Below are 21,202 nucleotides of genomic sequence, written 5' to 3' on the forward strand. Positions count from 1 at the left end.
CACTTTCCAAGCTTGTTTGTGGGGAGTCCTTGGGCAAAATTTGTCCAATTGGTAGTTTTTGGGGGACGCAAACAGGTCTATATCTAGGCTCCCCATTCGCTTGTCAACATGTTGAAAATCCTTGGTTCCAGTTTCCACTCATGTGGATCCATGAGGTTTCTGCCAGTGTATTTAATTTTCCTGGCAGGAATTGAGCTTGTAGGTGCACTTGGTAGCAAGGCTGTATTCCACAATACCATGGCTAGTCTGCAGAGGGGGTAAGAATTTGTACCCCCCTGCTTGTTTATGTACCACATAACAGTGGTGTTGTCCGTCTTTACCATTTGTTGTCCTGGAAGAATGTAGTCCTTGAAGGCTGTCAGAGCATTCTGTACAGCTACGATTTCTTTTTGATTGATACGCAGGTGCATTTGACTTGGATTCCATTTGCCCTGAATGCACTTCCCTGCCAGGTGAGCCCCCCATGCATAGTCTGATGCATCTGTTGTTAGGGTTTGGGCGGCAGGGGGTGGTGTGAAAGGTAGTCCCTTGTTTTGGTGGCAGGCCTCTGCCCACCAAAGGAACTCTAGGCGTAGGCAAAGTATGATAGGAATCATTGTTTCTAGGCTGTGAGAATGTTGACTCCAATAGGATTTTTAGATACCACTGCAGTTTCCTCAAATGCAGTCTTGCATATGGAATGAGAAGAATGCAGGAGGCCATGAACCCCAAGGCTTGCAGTATTTGTCTTGCAAATAGCAGGGTTTTTATGGCCACTTGTATGAAGTAGGTTGTCAGATGAATTTGCTTTTCTGGCGTGAGGTAAGCCATCTGGGAAGTTGTATTCAAGCTTGCTCTCAGGAATGTAATTTGTTGACAGGGTACCAGTTGTGGTTTCTTTTCGTTTATGGTGTACCCTAGACAAGTTAGAATCCTTTTTACAAATGCCAGATGATTCAAAAGTATGTCCTGGCTTTCTGCCTGAATTAGACAATCGTCCAGGTATGGGTATATTTGAATACTTTTTTGCCTGCAAAATGCAATAACTAGAGCTAGGCAATTTGTGACTACCTTGGGCGCAGTAGATAAGCCAAAGGGCAGTGCAGACAACTGGTAGTGCATGTAGCCTGCTTTGAAGTGTAGACATCTTCTGCAAGATTACCTGATTGGGATGTGCAGGTATGCTTCTTTTAAATCTAGTGTTGCCAACCAGGCGTCTTTGCCTAGCATAGGAACTAATTGGTGAAGTCAGCATCTTGAATTTTGGAATCTCCAGAAAAGTGTTTGGAGTAGACAAGTCCAGGATTGGACGCCATGATTTGTCTTTTCTGGGTACCAGGAAAAGTCTGGAGTAGAAACCTTGTCCCTTTTCCTCTTCTGGTACCAGTTGAATAGCCCCCATGCTTAATAGAGAAAGTACTTGTTTTTGAGCCTCTGCCCACTGATTTGAGGGGTAGGTCCAGACACCCACTTGGCATTGGCAACGTGTGGAAGTGAAATCTGTATCCCTGGGACACTATATTTAAAACCCATTTGTCCTGGGTAATGAGTTTCCAGTTCTTTGCATGAAGAGCAATCTTTCCTCCCAAAGGGGCAGTCAGAAGATGTGTTTGGAAATTTTAAAAGGAAGTCATTGAGACAGTTTACCGTAGGAGGGTGTCTTGTTATTCCCAGACCTGGAAGTGGAGGCCCCCACGGCTTAGTTCTGAGAGTCCCCTGGGACTGAAACCTGGGGTTTTTGCGGTTTCTGGGTTTGGCTTGAGAAGACCTGGAAGGGGCTGGAAAGGACCAATTCTTAGAGGGCCAGTGCCTACTAAATCTAGGAGGCTGAACTTGTAAAAAAATCTTTAACAGTTTGCATAAATTTAGCTGTATCTTCCATCTTTTTAAGAACTTCTTCAGCCTTGTTGCCAAACAGGCAGTCCTGATTTAAAGGAGCATCCAACAATTTAGCTTTAACATGATCAGGCAAAGATTGCTTCTTAAGCCAAGCATGTCTTCTAAGCATGGGCCCAGTAACAGGAGCCCTGCAAGAGGCCAAGAATCAAAACCACATTGCAAAGTATGTTTTCCAACTTGTTCAGCAGAATGCATTAAATCCTGTAAGTCTTTATTTTCCACACAGTCAGGAATTAACATCATTTTCTGTTTAAGCAGTCCAATGACATGTTGCTGATATTTTAACATGTTTAATTGGCAGTTTAAAGCTCTAATTGCCAAGATTGCTGAAGTATAAACCTTTTTACGCCATCTATTCACCTCCCTGGAGTCTATATCAGAAGGGGTAGGATTTTTAGCAGTAGAAGCCTTAATGCCTTTGGGCCCCTGTGAAATAGTCCCTGGATCTGCAATAGGATTTTTGAAAAAAAAAACTTGTGGGATTCAGGGACCCTGTAGTATCTCTGTCAGGTTTACTGGGAGCAGGAGGCAGGGAATCAGGGGCCAAACTGGATTCCGAGAAAGCATCAACAATGTCCTGTACAGGAGGAATAGCCAAAGGCCTATGCTGAGGTAGGAGAAGGAAATCCCTAAGCCTCTTTTTTGAATCAGAAAATTCCTGGCTTTCCCAGTGAAAATGCTCCCTTAGAGTATGTAAGGTTTCCCCAAAAGAAAAATCCTCAGGAGGGGAAGCAGAGGGAATAGAGTCCTCTGCATCAGAATCCTCATAAGTAGGTAAGGACAAATCCACATCATCAGCAGAGTCAGAAAAAACAGAATCCTGATCAGAAGAATCATAATCAACCTCAGGCCTAGGCCTCTTGGGGGGGGGGGGGGGGTTGGCTACCCCCGATCAGAGTTATTAGATCTTCAGCCATTTTTATCATTTGTTTTTTAGGCATAGAGGCCTGAGCATGTGGCCTGGGCGTCGTTTTTTTACACATGGATCGAGATTTAGGCCTTGGTAATAAAGGAGGCATAGATTTAATATGCAAGTCCATAGGCCTGAATACACCCTCAGAAGCCATTGCACCTGTAAGTCTTTATTTTCCACACAGTAAGGAATTAACAATTTTCTGTTTAAGCAGTCCAATGACATGTTGCTGATATTTTAACATGAGAAATTGGCAGTTTAAAACTCTAATTGCCAAGGTTGCTGAAGCATAAACCTTTTTACCCCATCTATTCAGCGCCCTGGAGTCTATATCAGAAGGGGTAGGATTTTTAGCAGTAGAAGCCTTAATGCCCTTGGGCCCCTGTGAAATAGTCTCTGGATCTGCAATAGGATTTTTGAAAAAGAACTTGTGGGACACGGGGACCCAGTAGTATCTCTGTCAGGTTTACTGGGAGCAGAAGGCAGGGAATCAGGGGCCAAACTGGATTCCGAGAAAGCATCAACAATGTCCAGTACAGGAGGAATAGCCAAAGGCCTATGCTGAGGAAGGAGAAGGAAGTCCCTAAGCTTCTTTTTTTGAATCAGAAAATTCCTGGCTTTCCCAGTGAAAATGCTCCCTTAGAGTATGTAAGGTTTCCCCAAAAGAAAAATCCTCAGGAGGGGAAGCAGAGGAAATAAGAGTCCTCTGCATCAGAATTCTCATAAGTAGGTAAGGACAAATCCACATCATCAGCAGAGTCAGAAAAAACAGAATCCTGATCATCCTTGGTAATAAAGGAGGCATCGATTTAATATGCAAGTCCATAGGCCTGAATACACCCTCAGAAGCCGTTCAACAGCGGCTCCGGACCTATCCAAGATAGAGACATCCGCGGGTTCCAAAGTTGAAGTATCTCGCGGCATACAGGACTCTGAATGGGTCTCAGTAGAGGCCTGCGAATCAGAAGTAGCAGGTATCAGGGGCTGCGAAAGCACCTCATTGAGTACCGGCGAACTGGTGACTGGCTTAGGAGAAGCATAGTCGGCAGTTTTGGACCTCGGTGGCCTGTCTCTGTCTTTATCTTTGCATTTTTTCAGAATCCCGGTAGTCAGATGGCTAACTTGACGACATTTCTGGATAATTAAACTGATAACCGAAATATTTAGAGGCAAAAATATACAGACGACGGGTAGTGCACTGATTAAATAAAGCACAAAACCGACAGCAAGGTACGTCGTGGTCTGGCCCTTGGCAAGGAATACAGTACAAATGAAAATATTTATGAGTTATTTGCTTTCCACAAGTAATGCAATTATTAACTTTCACTGACATCGGTAAGGAGCAAGAAAAAGTTTCCCCAACAGGGTACTTAGCTTTTAGTTGAAGACTTCAGTTCTGAAACTCGAAAACAAAAATTTCAGGAGTCGGACGACCGGCACTTGCGAACTGCTTCTGCTTCGGGCACCGCACGGCAAGAAAGACTGATGTAACGGTATTGACTGCATGTTTTATACCCCTGACAACCTGATGTCATGGAAGAAGGGACAGCAACCGATGCAAGACCCAAGACTTTGTTAATCAGGCCGACTGAAGGCAACCTGCAAGCAGATTACCCAAATGTAATGACTGCAACAGTGAAACACAAAGAACATCATCAAGATCCACTCACATCTACATGCCTTGCTGCTCTAAGTTATTAGGTTACAGTAATTCTCTTAGATACAGTCAGGAATATAGCAAAGCTTAATTTAGATGTTTTTCTTTATTTATTTGAGACTGTTCTGCAATGTTGTTTTAAATATGTCCTGTGATTTTGAACTCTGATGTTACTGTGAACATATTCTGAACATTTTCTTGTTCTTTTATTATTTATTATTAAATATATTTAAACCCATCATTGTGGCTGATCTGTCTAGAGATATTTAAGCTCTGGAGAGTACTTGCATATTTGTTTAGTGACACTGTATGGGCCACTCCTAATAGCCTTGCTCTTGGTCAAACTACCATTTGTATTAACAGTTACATTACACAGTAAGATTGGACACCCTTTGGTAAGGGCCTTAAAGTAGCTGATAAGGAGTGACTGGTGGCAGGGGAAAGTACCTCATAGTCTGGGCAGAAAGGGGCATAGCTAGTAAACCTGTGCCAGCCTTTACCAGGTGTGTGTGTGTGTGTGTGTGTGTGTGTGTAAATCAAACCTTAAAGAGTATGTGTGTCAGCTACTTGGGCAGGGACACAAAGCACTAGTTGGACAGACAGGGTGCTGGAGGTCTTGGCTTGGTCACTCAGCTGAGATCTCAATTCTATAACTGTGCCAGTGGGGAGTCTTATTGGGGTTCTGGAGAAAGAGGGAGAAACCAGCCCCAGACTGACTGTGGTCTATGTGTGCTCTTAAGGGAAATTGCACTTCACGCAGAGAGCTGCATCTGGAAATAGTGTGTGTGTGTAAATTGTCATCTTCCTAATGTACGACCCCCACTGGTGCAAGTAGTGAGGACAGAGGCTCCTTGATTACTGGTTCAGTGGAGGGTCATCACAGGACCCACTCAGGGATCTATATTAGGACCTCTACTATTTAATCTGTTTGCCCTGCTAAAGTAGTTCAATACACTAACAACTCGACACTGACCTGCACAGTATTAAAAAAAAAAAAAAAACAAACAAAAAAATCTTCCTAAACTTCAAAACCTCATTCAACAATCCCTTTCCTCAATCAATACCTGGCTAAATGATGCACAACTGCTTTTAACACCCCCCTCTCAAAATATATATATATTTTTTAACTAAGCAACTCTACTCTCAACACAAAATCCTCTATCACTTCTGGCATCAGTACTGGGATTGATGGTAAAACAGACAAAATTACCTGGACTCATTAACTATGCCAAATAAAATTTAATCACCAAATATCACAGGTAAAAAAAATCACAAAAACTAGGCTCACTATATGGAGCAAAGATTTCTTTACTGATTCAACAAGAAGTCACACAGCCTCAATAATCCTACTGTTATCCCTGGTCTATCCTGCCCCAATTCTTTCAAATCCTTAGACCTCACAATTAACTATATTGCAATACTGCTGTAATAAAACTGCCAAATTCAAGAAATCAAGAAAGGTTTGCTTTATTTGCAGACAACATTCATTTGTACCTGACAAAACCAGAAAAAGAGATGTCTTATTGTGTTGAGCATTTTGAGTCAGTTTCAAGTCTGCTGGGATATAAAATTAATGAAGATAATACAAAGGTCATAGCTGTAAAGCTATGTGCCCACATATGAACTGATTCAGCAATACCAATACTTACAGGGACATGATAAAATGAAGTATTTAAGAGTATGGCAGGTAAGGATGTGTTGGAAAGAGACTAAAACAAAAAGAATTCATAATCTGAGAAACAGGAAGCTCTTGTTTATGGATATGGACAGCAAGATACAAGCAGTGAAAATGTTTTTATTCCCTTTAGTTTTCTATATAGATCAGGCATACTTTTATCAACCAAAGGATAGAAATTTAAGATTTTAACTGTGTGGGGAAGAGGGAAAAGTTTATTCTTATAGTAGAACAAGGTGGTTTAGGATTAGTAGATTTGAAGGGATATTTTAGAGCCACACAGTTAATGCTCATGTACATAACAGAAACATAAATCTATAATTCAGTGTGGAAAGAGATGATGAAGCAGGAAGGAAATTCAAGAAATAAGGAGAGAGTGGGATTTTGGAAGCACATCCTTAATTAGAAAAACAGCAGCCATATAGAATATTATATTCATAAAGTATGAGAAAGAATTCTAAGCGCTAAATCAACATGAGAAAGGAGATTTTGCTAACAGGCATGACTGCAATTAGTGGTTTAGACAATTGGCAAGAAGAGGCTGGAATTTACTGGAGAAAACTGGCATAACTAGAGAGGGAGAGGTAACAGAATGTGAAGAGGCCAAGGAGACATTTGGACTACAGGCTAGAGAATGGCTTCGCTATCAAGGATTAATAAAATTGTATAGGCAAAAAGAAAGTAATAGGGGAATCTGAAGTAAATAAACTGCTTTGGTAGAGTTTTAGTTAAATCTAGAACAGAATCTGCTGTTTAAAAAGGGATAATTAGTATGGCATATAAAATAATGCACAATAACTATAGGAATCAATCAGAAGAGGTCAGAAAAAATTGGGAAAAGAGATTGAAGAAGCAGTTCACAAGGAAATAATGAGAAGACATATGTATGGCTTACAAATATGCAACAAAATCTAGAAGATTTAGGATTTTTGCTTGGATGTGTTTGCACAAGTATTTTTTTAACCCAAGCAGACTTCAAAGAATTCTTCCTCAGGTAGATCGCAAATGTTAGAACTGTGACGTGGAAAAAAAGTTAACTGGGAACATATGTTTTGGCACTGTAAATAATTGGCAGACTAACAATTCCCTACAGAGTGCTCTGGCAGAAATATATGGTGAGCAAATAGGTATAGCTAATGAAATTATACTGATACTTTTTCTGCTGTATTCACTTCTTTTGGTCTGCCCACTCCGTTCGCCCTATGGACTCACTCCGCTAAACTGAACTCACTCTACTAACCCTTATATGTCCCAACATCTTACAAATTAGCTACTCTCACATCAAACTCTAATCTCTCATACCACTACCTCACCAACCTTCTCCGCCCTTCTCTACCTACTCCATCTCACACTTAGACCAATATCTGCTTCTCTCTATGTATACCTTACTGCTCACCAACCTTCTACTATTTCAGCTAATCCTCTTACATCATCTCACTGCACCATATGCACCATTGCCCTCCTTCCATAAACATCCCACCAACCCACTCCCAAATGATAAACCTTACTCAATGTGATCACTCTCTCTCCCTCTGTCTTACCCTCAAACATTCAACTCCGTAAAATAAAAATCCCTCCTCCTCACTCCCTATCTTTAAAAAACAAGACAAAGCTTATTAGATACTACCCGCTCACATCAAAGACTAAAAGCTTCCCCACTTCAATACTAATAGCAGGAGGCATACACCCAAATCCAGGTCCAAACTCTAACCTTACCTCTATCCCAAACACTCCTCTCATCCCAGCCCACCAAAGTGCTCCTCAAAAACAAATCTGCTTCTACTCTATTAATACCAGGAGCACTCTCAACAAAGTTAGTCAGTTTCATGCATGGATAGCAAACCATACCCCTGATGTCATTGCAGTAACTGAAACCTGGCTTAAACCCCACAACCTAGATAATGATATCTTCCCCACTGGCTTATAACATAATTTGCTTTGACCGTAAAAACAAAAAGGGTGGGGGAGCTGCCATAGTCTACTCCAGCAATTTTACTATTTCTCACATTACACATTCCATCCCATCTTTCTCTCCAGCAGAAACTCTTGCAGTTAACCTTAAACTAAACAAGTACACTACAATCACTATAGTAGCCACCTACATTCCACCAGGAGAAAATATTCCACTACTGGAAAACATTCTCACCTATCTCTCCCTGAACATTCCAAATGAAACAATCCTCCTTTGTGACATAAATGTAAATTGGCTAACCCTAAATAACCCAGGATCCCCACATAATATTAATGAATATGGATTTACTCAGCTAATTACTAAGCCAACACATTTTAACAATACCCACACTACAAATACCCTCAATGATTGGATACCTGTCTCAGCTCCATCCAAATATCACAATCCTGAAACACTTCCTGATTCCCTGAGTGACCACTCACTCACCTATAAAGGTGCTAAGATATACAAACCACCTCCCTAAATCACACAGATATACTACTAGACACAATCTCTCCAACTTTAACCCAAAAACATTTAATACTCTCATATCTAGAGTATGCTGGGATTTCCTCACTCAGCTCCCCCAAGATGAAGCTGTCATTTCTTTCAACTCTACTTTTCTGGATATCGTTAACTCATTAGCCCCACTTTGTAAAATTAGGACAAAAGCTACAATATCTCCTTGACTAGCAAAAAACAAAAGAACTCTCATGAAGGCTAGAATTGAGTCCTGGAAAAATAGCTACAAACAAAAGACCCAAATGACCTACAAAGATATAAAGAACAAAGAAACCTGGCCAAAAGACTTATCAGTAAAGACAAAAAGAAATCTATTACAACTCCCCAACAACACTAAAATCTGACCCAAAAATATTCTGGAATGCTATCAATCAAATACTTCATCCTGGAAGCCCTGCCTCACCCGACCCTACCCCAGAAAAGACACCAGTAGAAACTGCCAGCACCTTCAATACTTACTTTGTTGAATCTATATCCAAACTCTAACTCCAGTAGCTCCAATACAATAAACCCCTTAAACCCAGCTTCCTCTTCAACAACTTCTTCTCCCAAAATCTTCTCCCTCAAGCCCATCTCCACAACGTACATACAAACCCTACTCTCCAAACTAAAACCATGCTCAGTATCTGCTGATAACATCCCATCTTACTTTCTTCAGCCAGCTGCCCACTCACTTGCCTTTCACATCTCTGTCATCATTAACCGCTCAATCTCTGAATCCAAAGTACCATCCATCTGGAAACAGTTCTATACCCTACCTATCCACAAAAGAGGTAACTTTACTGAACTCTCTAATTTTAGACATATTGCCATCCTCTCCCATCTGTCAAAAGTTCTTGAAAAATACGTACATACTCAAAGTCATGGATCATCTCTCTCAAGAAAACCTACTTACTCCTACACGACATGGTTTTCGACCAAAGCATAGCACCTATACTGCATTTCTATCCTTTCTCAATATTATTTCCCTGGCCAGAGTTGATCAAAAACTTATCTCCTGCCTCTTTCTTGATCTCTCAAAGGCCTTTGATACTCTCTCCTATTAAACAAACTGTCTAACCTCAACTTCTCCCCTGATACAGTGGCATAGTTTGAAAGCTATCTAAAAGATAGATTCCAATCTGTAAAATAGGACACTGCTTTATCTACTCCCTTTCCAATACAAATGGGTGTCCCTCCAGGATCCATCTTAGGGCCACTACTTTTCAACATCTTCACAAACTTGCTCTATACCTCCTGCCCACTCTCCTCTATTATACAATACGCCAATGACTCTACAGTTGTAACAATAGCTAACTCTCACTCTGAACTCTTAATAGCTACCCAGTCATCCTTTAACTCAGTAGAATCATGGCTCTCAAACAACCAACTCATCCTCAACCCTAAAAAAACAAAACTCCTATTCTTCCTCCCTAAAACAGCAGACCACATAAAGACCTCTTTTACTATTCAGTCACTCAACAAGACTCTTATTGTAGTTGAACCTAGCTCTGAACTCCTTGGTATCACAATCGATGATCAACTTAAATTCAACCTCCACATAAATAACTGGATCAGGAAAACTCACCTTAAATTGGGTCTACAATATAGAAATACAAATTTTCTTAATCAGGAAGCTAGAATAGCCCTCACTCATGCCTACCTTCTTCCCTACTTAACATATTGCTCACAAATCCTTACTAACCTCAACACCTCTCTCCTTAGTAGACTGGTGACTACATACCACAAAGTAGCTCGATTTGCAACTCAGCAATCCTATAGATCTCACCACTCTCTCTCTCTAAGATATTTAAACTGGCTTGAGCTCCCCACCTCCTCCTTCTCTCTCAGCTCCAAATCATACACTCAATTCTTTACCAGCCATCTTGATGTCCAGCCTTACACTCTATCATCTCCCACTATGCTCCTTCAAGAAACCTCCGTAGTCCTTCCCAAGACCTCTTAAAAGATCTACAAGCCCAAATCAAAAGCAGGACGTATCTTATATAGCTACCACCCTTCTACTGAATGGAACAAACTTCCCCTCGAAATTCGAACACACACACACACATCCCAAACAATTTAAACTAACTCTAATCGATTATTTCAACAGGAAATGGATCTGCCAATGCTCAAACCCTCCTTGAAAACTTTATACTTCACTTCCCTAAGCAATTATTCCTCTTTCTTATAATTGTACTGTATCCTGTTAAAAAAATGTCTTTCTTTTTTTTTTTTTTACTCATGTTGCTTTTAATATAAATACTACTTTTTAAAAAAATGTGGCAGTAATCCAGCTGTTTTTAACATTTCTCTACTTATATTTATATGATGACAACATGTAATATGTTTACTCTCAAAAATGCTCATGCAGTCTGCTAGCTGATTGCCTTATTCCACTTGTATAATATCTGAAATAATGACTAATGTTATATGTATGTACTTGGAGCTTTTCTCCCAGGGCCTCTGCTGAAAAAGGGCTTTGGCTCAGTCAGATATTCCAGGTCAACAAATGTAAAATAAAATAAAATAAAATAAATTATTTTTTATGAGCTGGCATAGTTTACAGTCTGTTGGCTTGTTGCTCTAATTTTTCTTGATTTGCTTGACTGTTTTTGAAGCACTCACCCTTGGTGGAAGGTATTTATTTTACTTTTGTTTTTTGCTTGGCATTCATTCATTACCTTCCACACATGGCTGAAAGTTTGGGAGAGGGAGCAGAACTGGACTATGTTCCACCTAATTGGTGGATGTTTATCTCAGATTGAAAAAATGCTCTACACCTGGTTTCTGATGCACAGACTGGCTGTGGAGAGAATGAGTTCAATGAACTGTTTAACAACTTTTGAAAAACAAACTACAATGGCAGAGATTTTACTTTGAGGCATGCATTCAGCATTAAGTTGTGCCTAGGGGTCTTCATATTTTGTGCATGCCTACACAAGGGAAAACCTATCCAGAGTTGCTAGTGCAATGGCAGCATCTCAACATAGAAACAGGCTTCTCCTATATCAGATTAGTTATAGACATTTTTCCCCCCACAAGAAAAAAAACTGAGGGATGATATACAAATACTGCAAGCTAATTTAGCTACTTACTTTAAAGATAATCATTATGTTAATCATATGGATGATGTGATTTGTGCCATATTCAACTACAAGGCACATCTACAACACGTAAAAACCAAAACACTACTTAGGGACTTCAATGATTTTTCACAAGGTCATATATTTACATGGCCACGAGAAAATATGGCTTGACAACGTGAGGATGTCAACAAACGTGTGGTTCCAGCTAAGGGAACTTGTGTTGTTAATTGGACACAAAAATATGTTCCAAAAAATGACCACAGTACAAATATACACTAATTTGATTCATCCTGTCAATTAATAGTTCATCCCTCCAATGCTGAGGAAGCTGTTGCTAATGAATCTATGAAGGAACAGCTTCCGACAATCACAGGGGAGCAGATAGGACATGTGATGTGCCTACTTGTTCCCTGCAACACACAGAATCAATGGGCTTAAGAGCGAGACCAAAAACAATGTGAACAGCAATTTCCAACATGGACAACCATGTTTCTTCACCTGCATCCTCTTTACCAATTCTTCCTGTACCTGTGAGGAAGAAAAACGATCAAGGGAAAAGTCGTTCATGCTTCAGGGACAACAAGAGGCAGAGAATTTTGACCTGACTACAAATGGTGACTTAGTTCAACATTGGATAAATTATAAATAATCTAATGAACAGATACATGTCCTAAACAAAGGCTTAACGTTTGTACCTAGTAGAAGAACAGCTTGTAATGAAGTATTATTTGACTTGCTGCTGTTTGGCAGAAACCTTTCTTTGCAAATGTATCTATAATAATGATAACGCTGATACTGATGTTATTAATCTTAAACAACCAAGTACTATTACACCCCCCATGCAATCCACTGTGCAAACGTTTTTGAAGGATTGTGAAACTGAAATATGCAGTTATTTAGATAGAAATGATGACAGAAAATATTTTAATTTAAGTAAACAACAAATGCCATCTCTAAATGAATTAATTCAAGACATATGGATCGTAACAAGACCAGGTGATAAGGAGGGGGCAGTACTAATTATGGACACTGCAGAATATGACACTAGGATGAGAGCTTTATTATCAGATACTATAACTTCCCTCCCCTTATCTCGTTTACTAGTTAAGAATACAATAGACAAAGTTAAAAAGAAAATAAATAGCATGATCGAAGGTGGTATTATAGATTCCAGCATCATTGAGTTTACATGGACAGAACATCCAGTAATTCCTATTTTTAAAGCACTGCTCAAAGGTGCATAAGAGTATAACTTCACCACCCCTGAGACCCATTGTCGCAGGGAGAGGGTGGTTAACATATATCTATTTGGGTAGAGACAAAGCTTAGGAAGGTTATACTCCTATTTCCTAGGGTTTTAAGGAATACAGCCCAATTTTTATCTATTTTATCTATTTTACATAGCTCTTTGGATGGCAAGAATTGTCATGACTATCTTTTGGTAACATTAGATGTTAATATCTTGTTCACAGTTATAACCAACAATTATGGCCTGTGAGCTACTGAGACCATATTAATGGAGAGCAAGGTGTTTGATACTTCCATAAATGTGAGGACATGCCAGTTACTTGAAATCGTACTAGAGAAAGTACAGTTACTTGAAATCATACTAAAGAAAGTACAGTTGTGTACATTTACAATAAATGTAGATATTCGAGTGTATTCACTATTGCAGTCATCACATTTGGGTTATCCCTGCCAGGGTAGCCCTTGGCTGGCCCGAATAACAGAGACTTAGTATTTCTGCTTGAGGACTGACGTCAGGTTGTCAGTAGTACAAAGTAAGGCAGCCGACACCATTACATCAGTTTTTCTTGCCCTAACCTGTCAGGAGCCCCCAAGGAGGAGGCCAGGCTCTGGCAGAAGAACCTCACCAGTGGAAAATAAATACCAATATGTCCTTTGTAAGGAAAGGAAAACAATAAGGAAGAATGGTAGTAAAAGGAGAAAGAGAAGAAAGGGGGATGGAGGGAGGGAAACCAGGACTGCAACAGTGAATACACTCGAACATCTACATTTATGGTAAGTGTACACAACTGTACTATGTTCTTCATGTTTCACTGTTACAGTCATCACATTTGGGTTGATTCCCAAAGCTGAGGAAATGGATGGAGGCAGTCAAGGAAACTAGGGGCTGGCTAGGATGCCAATATACCAATATATTTTACTTGTCTCAATGTAGGAAGTGCACAGGTTTCTACATTGGTAAAACTCACTGTAGATTAAAAGACAGAATACTGAAACATTTATCTTCCCATACACTTGAAAGATGTACACAATGCACTATATCAACATGTGGAACAGAATCCCACATGTACATTTTCCTTTATGGCTATTCAGAAAATCAGTATGAATACTACGGGTGGTGATATAGTAAATAAAACTGAATGAGATGAGATGGATTTTAGAATTTGGGGCTGACCACCCTCCAGGTATGAATGGTGTTGTACCTTTAAAACCTGCACTCAAGAAACAGAGGGTAAAATATTGATATGTGATTGGCTGTCAGCAATTTGAATTTGTATAAATATTTTACATGTTTTAATGTTTTGAATGTTCATCTGAGGAAGGGCTTGACCCGAAAGCGCTTATGAGGATATTTTATTCAAGTACTTGGAATTTTATTGCTCTAATTTACAAGCCTGTTGGTTTGTTGCTCTAACTTTTCTTGATTTGCCATTTCTTTACATTCTTTTTATATCCTCAGTGGTTACAGAAGGCTAGATTCTACTAAATTATTCCGAAGAGGCACCACACTGTCTCTCGCATTACTTACCTTATATGAAAACAAAGTATGCCCAAAGATTTTTCTTTAAAATGGGACAGCAAAAGAAGACTGCCATGTTACCACATCATAGCCCAAATGTACTTCCGAGTTCCAGTGCATGGCCATCCTGCCCATTCATATACCAGTTTAAGAATACAGCCTCTTCCTGCCATGTTTATTGAATCATACCACTATAACATGCTAAGAGTTTTCAACTAAAGACTGTGGGTACTTCCTTTGCTTTAAAAAGCATATCCAGGATATACAATTATTCCCTAATCTAGACTATTCTAGCAACTTACAATTAATCCCTCACTAGAGTGGCCTAGTGAAAGTCAACATTAATCAAGTCAGCTATGGGTGCCATTCCAGCTCACAGTTTCTCCAATTAGTATTCCATGTGCCTTATTCCATTAATACCACACATTTGATCTATTCAAATGGAAACAAAAATTGTCAACTATAATGGTCCAAACAAAGAATGCTATTTTTTGATATGCCTACTTATCTAATTTACTCTCTGTTAAGCTACAGGTCTTTATAAGCTTACTATTAATTAACCAATAATGCCAAGTTACAGAATATCTGTGAAATGTTACAAAAAAATAACAAATTTCACCTATGAATAAATGCTGTCTACTGGTGAAAGAATATCCAAAAAATACACTCAGGAAGCAGTCACTGGAAACAAACTTCAACTTTTAATGGTGCTTCTGACAAAATTATTACAGCTCCACAATGATAGCAGACATCGGATGGCTATATGACGAAATATCTGATGACTACCTGCAAAAACCTTAGAGAGTCATACCACTGGGAACCATATTGTCAGAGACTGGATGGTGACAACGGCCAAATGGTTCTGTTAAAAAGACTACTACACTCTGTAGTCTCAACTACTAAAAAATAGCAAAGGTAATAAATTATCCAATATAATGCTTACAAAGATATCAGACCATATAAACTATAGTACAAAACTTACCTAGTATCTGCATCCAGTAAATTTAGACAAGATTCATCATTTAGGAGCTGCCTCAGTATTTGACAAAGTTCAACATTAGTATTTAACCTGGAAGGATATGACCAGACATTCAGTTAATGTGACTTTTAAAGAATAAACCATATTTTACTAAATCTTTAGTAATTACATTTACAGAGAATTATAAAATGATTCTTTAAAAACAACCCTGTTGGTTAAATATTAAAATATATATATTTTGTTAAATTTTTTAAACAACATGCAAAATGACTATAGAATGTTAAATGTTAAAAAAAGAAATCTTATTGGTTAAAAATGCCTTTATCTAAAAACAAAGTATCAATGAAAACACTAATAATCCTTTTCCTGGTGCAAACAATGCTGTTTTTTTAAAGCACTCAGCTTTTACTAAAATTCACATAATCATACAACTCTATACATATATATATATATATATATATATATATATATATATATATATATATATGATTAGAATAAAAACAGCAGACAAATAAAGATATAATATCTGCAACACTTAACCATTTTCATCACTGCCACTTCCAATATTCAATACATTAAATAGTTTCTAAGTCATGTAAAACCACTTACTTACGTGTCCAACTTTCTATGAACTCACTTGTTTCTAAAAGAGACTTTATTATCCACCAACATATGTCGATCTAACTACTTCTGTCTTTTAGTTACTGGCTCCTTAGAAACTATCAGAAGGTCAACACATTTTTTTTGCATCTATCATCACTTAAAGTAAAGAAGTGCATTCCTTTCCCGTGACTCAGTATTCTTACAGAATCCTATCTGAATATGCTAGTATTTGATTCCAATTCATCTAGTGTTCAGAAAGCCAAATTTAAAATTCCCGAGCTGTAGTAAGCTGCAGTGGGCCATCGACAGACGCTGGAAACTACAGACCCATAAGTCTCATTAATCTTATATGTAAAGCCATGGAAAGACTTACCATGGAGATGATCAATAGAGGTATAGTAAACCTCCAGACACTAGAACCAGCCCAGTTTGGTTTCGTCATGGGCAGATCATGCCTACTCAACCTGGTGGACGTCTTTGAGGAGGTCACCAAAGCAACGGATGAGGGCAAAATCATTCATACTACCTACCTTGACCTGGCCAAGGCATTTGACACAATACCCTACTCGGGCATTGTCAACAAGCTCAAGAGGTTAGGTACAAACCCATACGTCACCTGGTGAATAGCCAACTGGCTCACACACAGGACCCAGGAAGTTAGAATTAGAGAATCTACCTCTGCAAAGAGGCCAGTCCCTCAGTGGAGTCCCTCAGTGATCAGTCCTTGGACCTCACCTTTTTGGCATTTACTTCTCAGAAGTCAAGGCCAATGTCAGTGGTCTCAAGCTAACTAAATTTGCAGATGAGTGCAAATTAGGAGTGTCATTGAATCTCACACTGACACAAATGCTCTCCAGCAGGGACTGACACAGACAAACAACTGGTGTCAGAGGCATGGACTAAAACTAAATGCCAAGAAATGCATAATCCTTTGGTAAGTCATCCATCCCTGGTAACTATCATATTGACAACCCACCCCTTAGAGATGATCCAGTAGTCAGGGACATAGGGACACACATAGATAGTAATCTAGCCTTTGATCATCACATGTCTACAGTGGTGAGGATATCATTCTATGTTGTGCAACTTATAAACAAAGGTATGGCATCTAAGTCCAAGGAAGTCATTGTTCCACTGAATTTGGCATTCATCAGACCTATCATTAAGTACAATGCCCCCTTTGGTATGTACCTAACCATGCATATCCAACAACTGGAATAGCCACAGAGGTTTCTTACTAAAAGAATACAGGGCATAAGTAATATGTCCTATGCAGACTGCCTCAAGGTCCTATCCCTGGAGTCGGTCTCGTACAGGGTTTGGAGGGGAGATCTATGCCTGGCATACAGGGCATTGTCAGACCCCACTCTGATGGAACTCCTGCATATCCACAAAACAAACAGTACCAGAATTATCCATTCTAAAGACTTAAACCTTGCTGTGATATAAATAGGACCTGATTGAGAGAGAGGTATGTATCCCACAGACTACCCCATCTATGGAACAGGCTCCTCATCCACAGGAAGTAGAGTTCCTCCCTAACACAATTCAAGTGCAACTTGAACAACTGGATGGGAAACCGGAAATTCATCCCTGGTTTGCCACCTATGTCTGTAATGCAAACAGGCAACCTTTAAATGGTTCATCTACCAGGCCCATGCTTATACTTATCAAGGGTATCAGAACTTGTCACAGATTTGGGATGCATGGCTAGGCTTAAAAAGGCCCTAGTGGTCGTTAGCCTAGTAAACATCTATGAATCTAAGTTCTATGCCATATTCTATTTGAGTAGTGTTCAACACTAGGTCTAAAATTTGACGAGCATTATCTGAAATGGTAACTGAAGCAGTCCTGGTTATGCTCACATGAAACTATACCTACATCAGTTGTGAAACACCTACCATAAACCAAGGAAAAGCACTACAAACCTATATCATTTGCTGTCGTTTTCCTTGCTTTCTTACTTAAGAATGTGCACATGTGAATACAAACATACCGGAATACTGACTTGTTTTGTTTTATTCTTATATGCTTCTCTTCTAACCATTAAAGTCATTCCTCTACCTTTGAATGCTTTTCATGGAAGTACCATATATATTCGTATGTAAACCAAGGAGCAATTTGGAGGCCTAAATCCAATAAAATTTACTGACTTTTGTATAAGGTGAAGTGTTAACATAAAAGGGTAGTAGTCATAGTGTACACTGCTCACTGAAACAATTCACTATTTCCCATTTTCAATACTGGCAATTAGAATGCTCAGGGTGAGCACTAACATTAGGAACAGGTTCTTACCTTTTGGGATGTTTCTTTTAATGCAGCTTTTTTTTAATCAGTTTCTTCCTTTAATTACCACATTATTCATTTGCAAGTTAAACCCTGTATTTTCAGCCAACTTTTTAGCAGAAGTATCTCAAGTTGCATATCATTACATTTGGAAAGTGCAGGTTAACCAGGAAAAATTGCACAGAACTAAACTATTTACAGTGCAAAATCGATGGTGATCATTTAGCAGCAGAACTGCACAAATATCTGAATTTGATAATTTTATACAACTAAAAAACACATGAATCTCTAAAATAAGTATTTATAAGTATTTTAAATAAACCTCCCGACTAACTTGTTCTTCAAGCACAACAATAGAATAGATTTTCAATGAATTTCACAATAATGTGTCTAATTATCACAACATGACCAATTCTGGTCTGGTGACAACATATAGAAAAACTCCGAGATCCAGGCAGAACACAGCATACATATCAAATTTACTAAAATAAAAATCAAAGATGTAAAAGTGAAACGTTCAGAGTAGAAAATGTTCAGCCTGTTGCACCACTTACTTTATTGGAAACACCATAAAAAGAACTGTTATGCTGCTCAAGGTTTAAGTCTTGTATTTCATAGCAGCACACAATATCAGTTTCAACAGGTATTCTGCAATGTGGACATTTTTCCACACGTTGTATTGGCCATATGTGTAATGAGAGAGGCGATATATATATATATATACATATTTGTCCTTTGGTAGTCAGGAAAGTCCGACTGAGCCATTGGTCCATTTTTGGCAGTGGCCCGAGGAGAAAAGTTCAGATTAAAAAACAAGTTTTTATATATTATAGATATATATATATATATATATATATATATATATATATATATGTACACACACACACATACATACATACATATACACACACACAAACAGATGCAACACTAAACAAAATGAATAAATAGGGCAGGATGTCTGGAAATGTAGACCTTGTTCCTCAAAATATATCACCATGCAGAATGTAGCTCCTTCCACACACCCAACCCCAGAAACAGCATGTATCTGGATAGTATGCCTTTGAAATGCTGCCAACAAGGATCACTAAAGGAACTTCATTTTTAAGTCATTTTTTTGCCTCCATCCCTGACAACAATCAGGCTAGCTCCTGATCCAGGGGGGAAGCTATCACACAGGCAGCCATGAGGGCTGTTTCAGACTTTGATGGTGTCCTGACAAATGCAAGTTGAAGCCCTACCCCCACCCTCTAGTGTTAATGTGAAAACCTGCACTACTACAGGTACTGTCTGTATCCTTCAGCCCAAACAGGTATACCCTTTCACAAGCGATGCCAGGGCTACCGTCAACAACTTGGATAACCACATCCCATGTCCTTCCTGCACTAAATCAGTGATATGCACAATGATTCTGCTCTCCTTCTTCTTCTTCTTTCGGCTGCTCCCGTTAGGGGTCGCCACAGTGGATCAACAGTTTCCATTTCTTCCTGTCCTCTGCATCTTGCTCTGTCACACCAACCACCTGCATGTCCTCTCTCACCACATCCCCACATCCATAAACCTTATCTTAGGCCTACCTCTTTTCCTGTTACCTGGCAGCTTCATCCTTAGCATCTTTTTCCCAATACACTCTGCAACCCTCCTCAGCACGTCCAAACCAACGTAATCTTGCCTCTCTGGCTTGGTCTCCAAACCTTCCAATCTGGGCTGACCCTCTAATATACTTATTCCTAATCCTGTCCATCCTCGTCACACTCAGTGCAAATCTTAACATCTTCAACTCTGCCACGTCAAGCTCTGACTCCTGCCTTTTTGTCAATGCCACTACCGCCAACCCATATAACATAGCTGGTCTCACTACCCTCTTGTAGACCTTCCCTTTCACTCTTACTGGTACTCGTCTGTCACAAATCACTCCTGACACTTCTCCACCCACTTCATCCTACCTGTACTCTCTTCTTCACCTCTCTTCCACACCCACCACTATTCTGAACTGTTGATCCCAAGTACTTAAACTCATCTACCTTCGCCACTTCTACTCCCTGCATCCTCACCATTCCTCTATCCTCCCTCTCATTCACACACATATATGAAAGTGTCTTAGTCCTGCAGACCTTCATTCCTCTTCTCTCTAGAGCATATCTCCTCCTCTCCAGGGTCTCCTCCACCTGTTCCCTACTCTCACTACAGATCACAATGTCATCTGCAAACATCATAGTCCACGGGGACTCATGTCTGATCTCGTTTGTCAACCTGTCCATCACCATTGCAAATAAGAAAGGGCTCAGAGCTGATCCTTGATGTAATCCCACCTCTACCTTAAACGGGTCAGTTGCACTGATTCCTGATTTGAATACAAATGGCTCAGCTCCATCTTGCTTTATGCTGCCTATGTTTATCAATCACCCTCTCCAGCACTTTCATGCAGTATGACAGGAGTTTGGTACCTCTGTGCAACCCTCAGTCGGGAATGCCTCATTCCAATTGAACACTTGCACTAGAATGCTTACTCTCTAGTCAATTATGGTTTGCCTTCTCCACACCATGATACATACACTTAGAATAAATCTTTATCATATCTTCAGTGACTTCATCTGTGTCAACTGCTTCCCCGACATAATTTTCCTTAGTGTTGTTCTTACTTTTTCTAGGGTGTGCTGTACTCTCTTCTTCATACCAGGCTGTGTACAGGGCAGTACATCTTCTGTAGGGTTCCTGCAGTACTCAATCTTCTTTTGACAGCCTCTTGCCTCGTGAGCTGATTTTTGCTGGCATCCCTTATGAATGGTATCTGATAAGCATTTTGTTTGCATTTCTGTTGTTGCCTTGCAACATGGTAGAGCTTCCTTATGCCATTTGCCAAGCCAAATTCCAGAAGCTGATAGTCTCTCTGATGTCATGCTCTC

At 39.5% G+C, this 21,202-nt stretch overlaps 1 protein-coding gene across 1 annotated transcript in view; it reads right to left on the reverse strand.

Annotated features, from left to right (window-relative positions):
- Window positions 1–21,202, reverse strand: part of LOC122802327 (mitochondrial intermediate peptidase) — a 2,150,265-nt gene that overhangs the window by 1,718,650 nt on the left and 410,413 nt on the right. The window contains exon 4 of the mRNA XM_044071968.1: window positions 15,414–15,500. Within this exon, the coding sequence (XP_043927903.1) occupies window positions 15,414–15,500 (87 nt within the window). The remainder of the gene's footprint in view (window positions 1–15,413; window positions 15,501–21,202) is intronic.

This window comes from Protopterus annectens, chromosome 5.part0 (genome assembly GCF_019279795.1).
Source record: "Protopterus annectens isolate FY-2018-M chromosome 5.part0, PAN1.0, whole genome shotgun sequence".
In the NCBI taxonomy this organism is placed as follows: Eukaryota; Metazoa; Chordata; order Ceratodontiformes; family Protopteridae; genus Protopterus; species Protopterus annectens.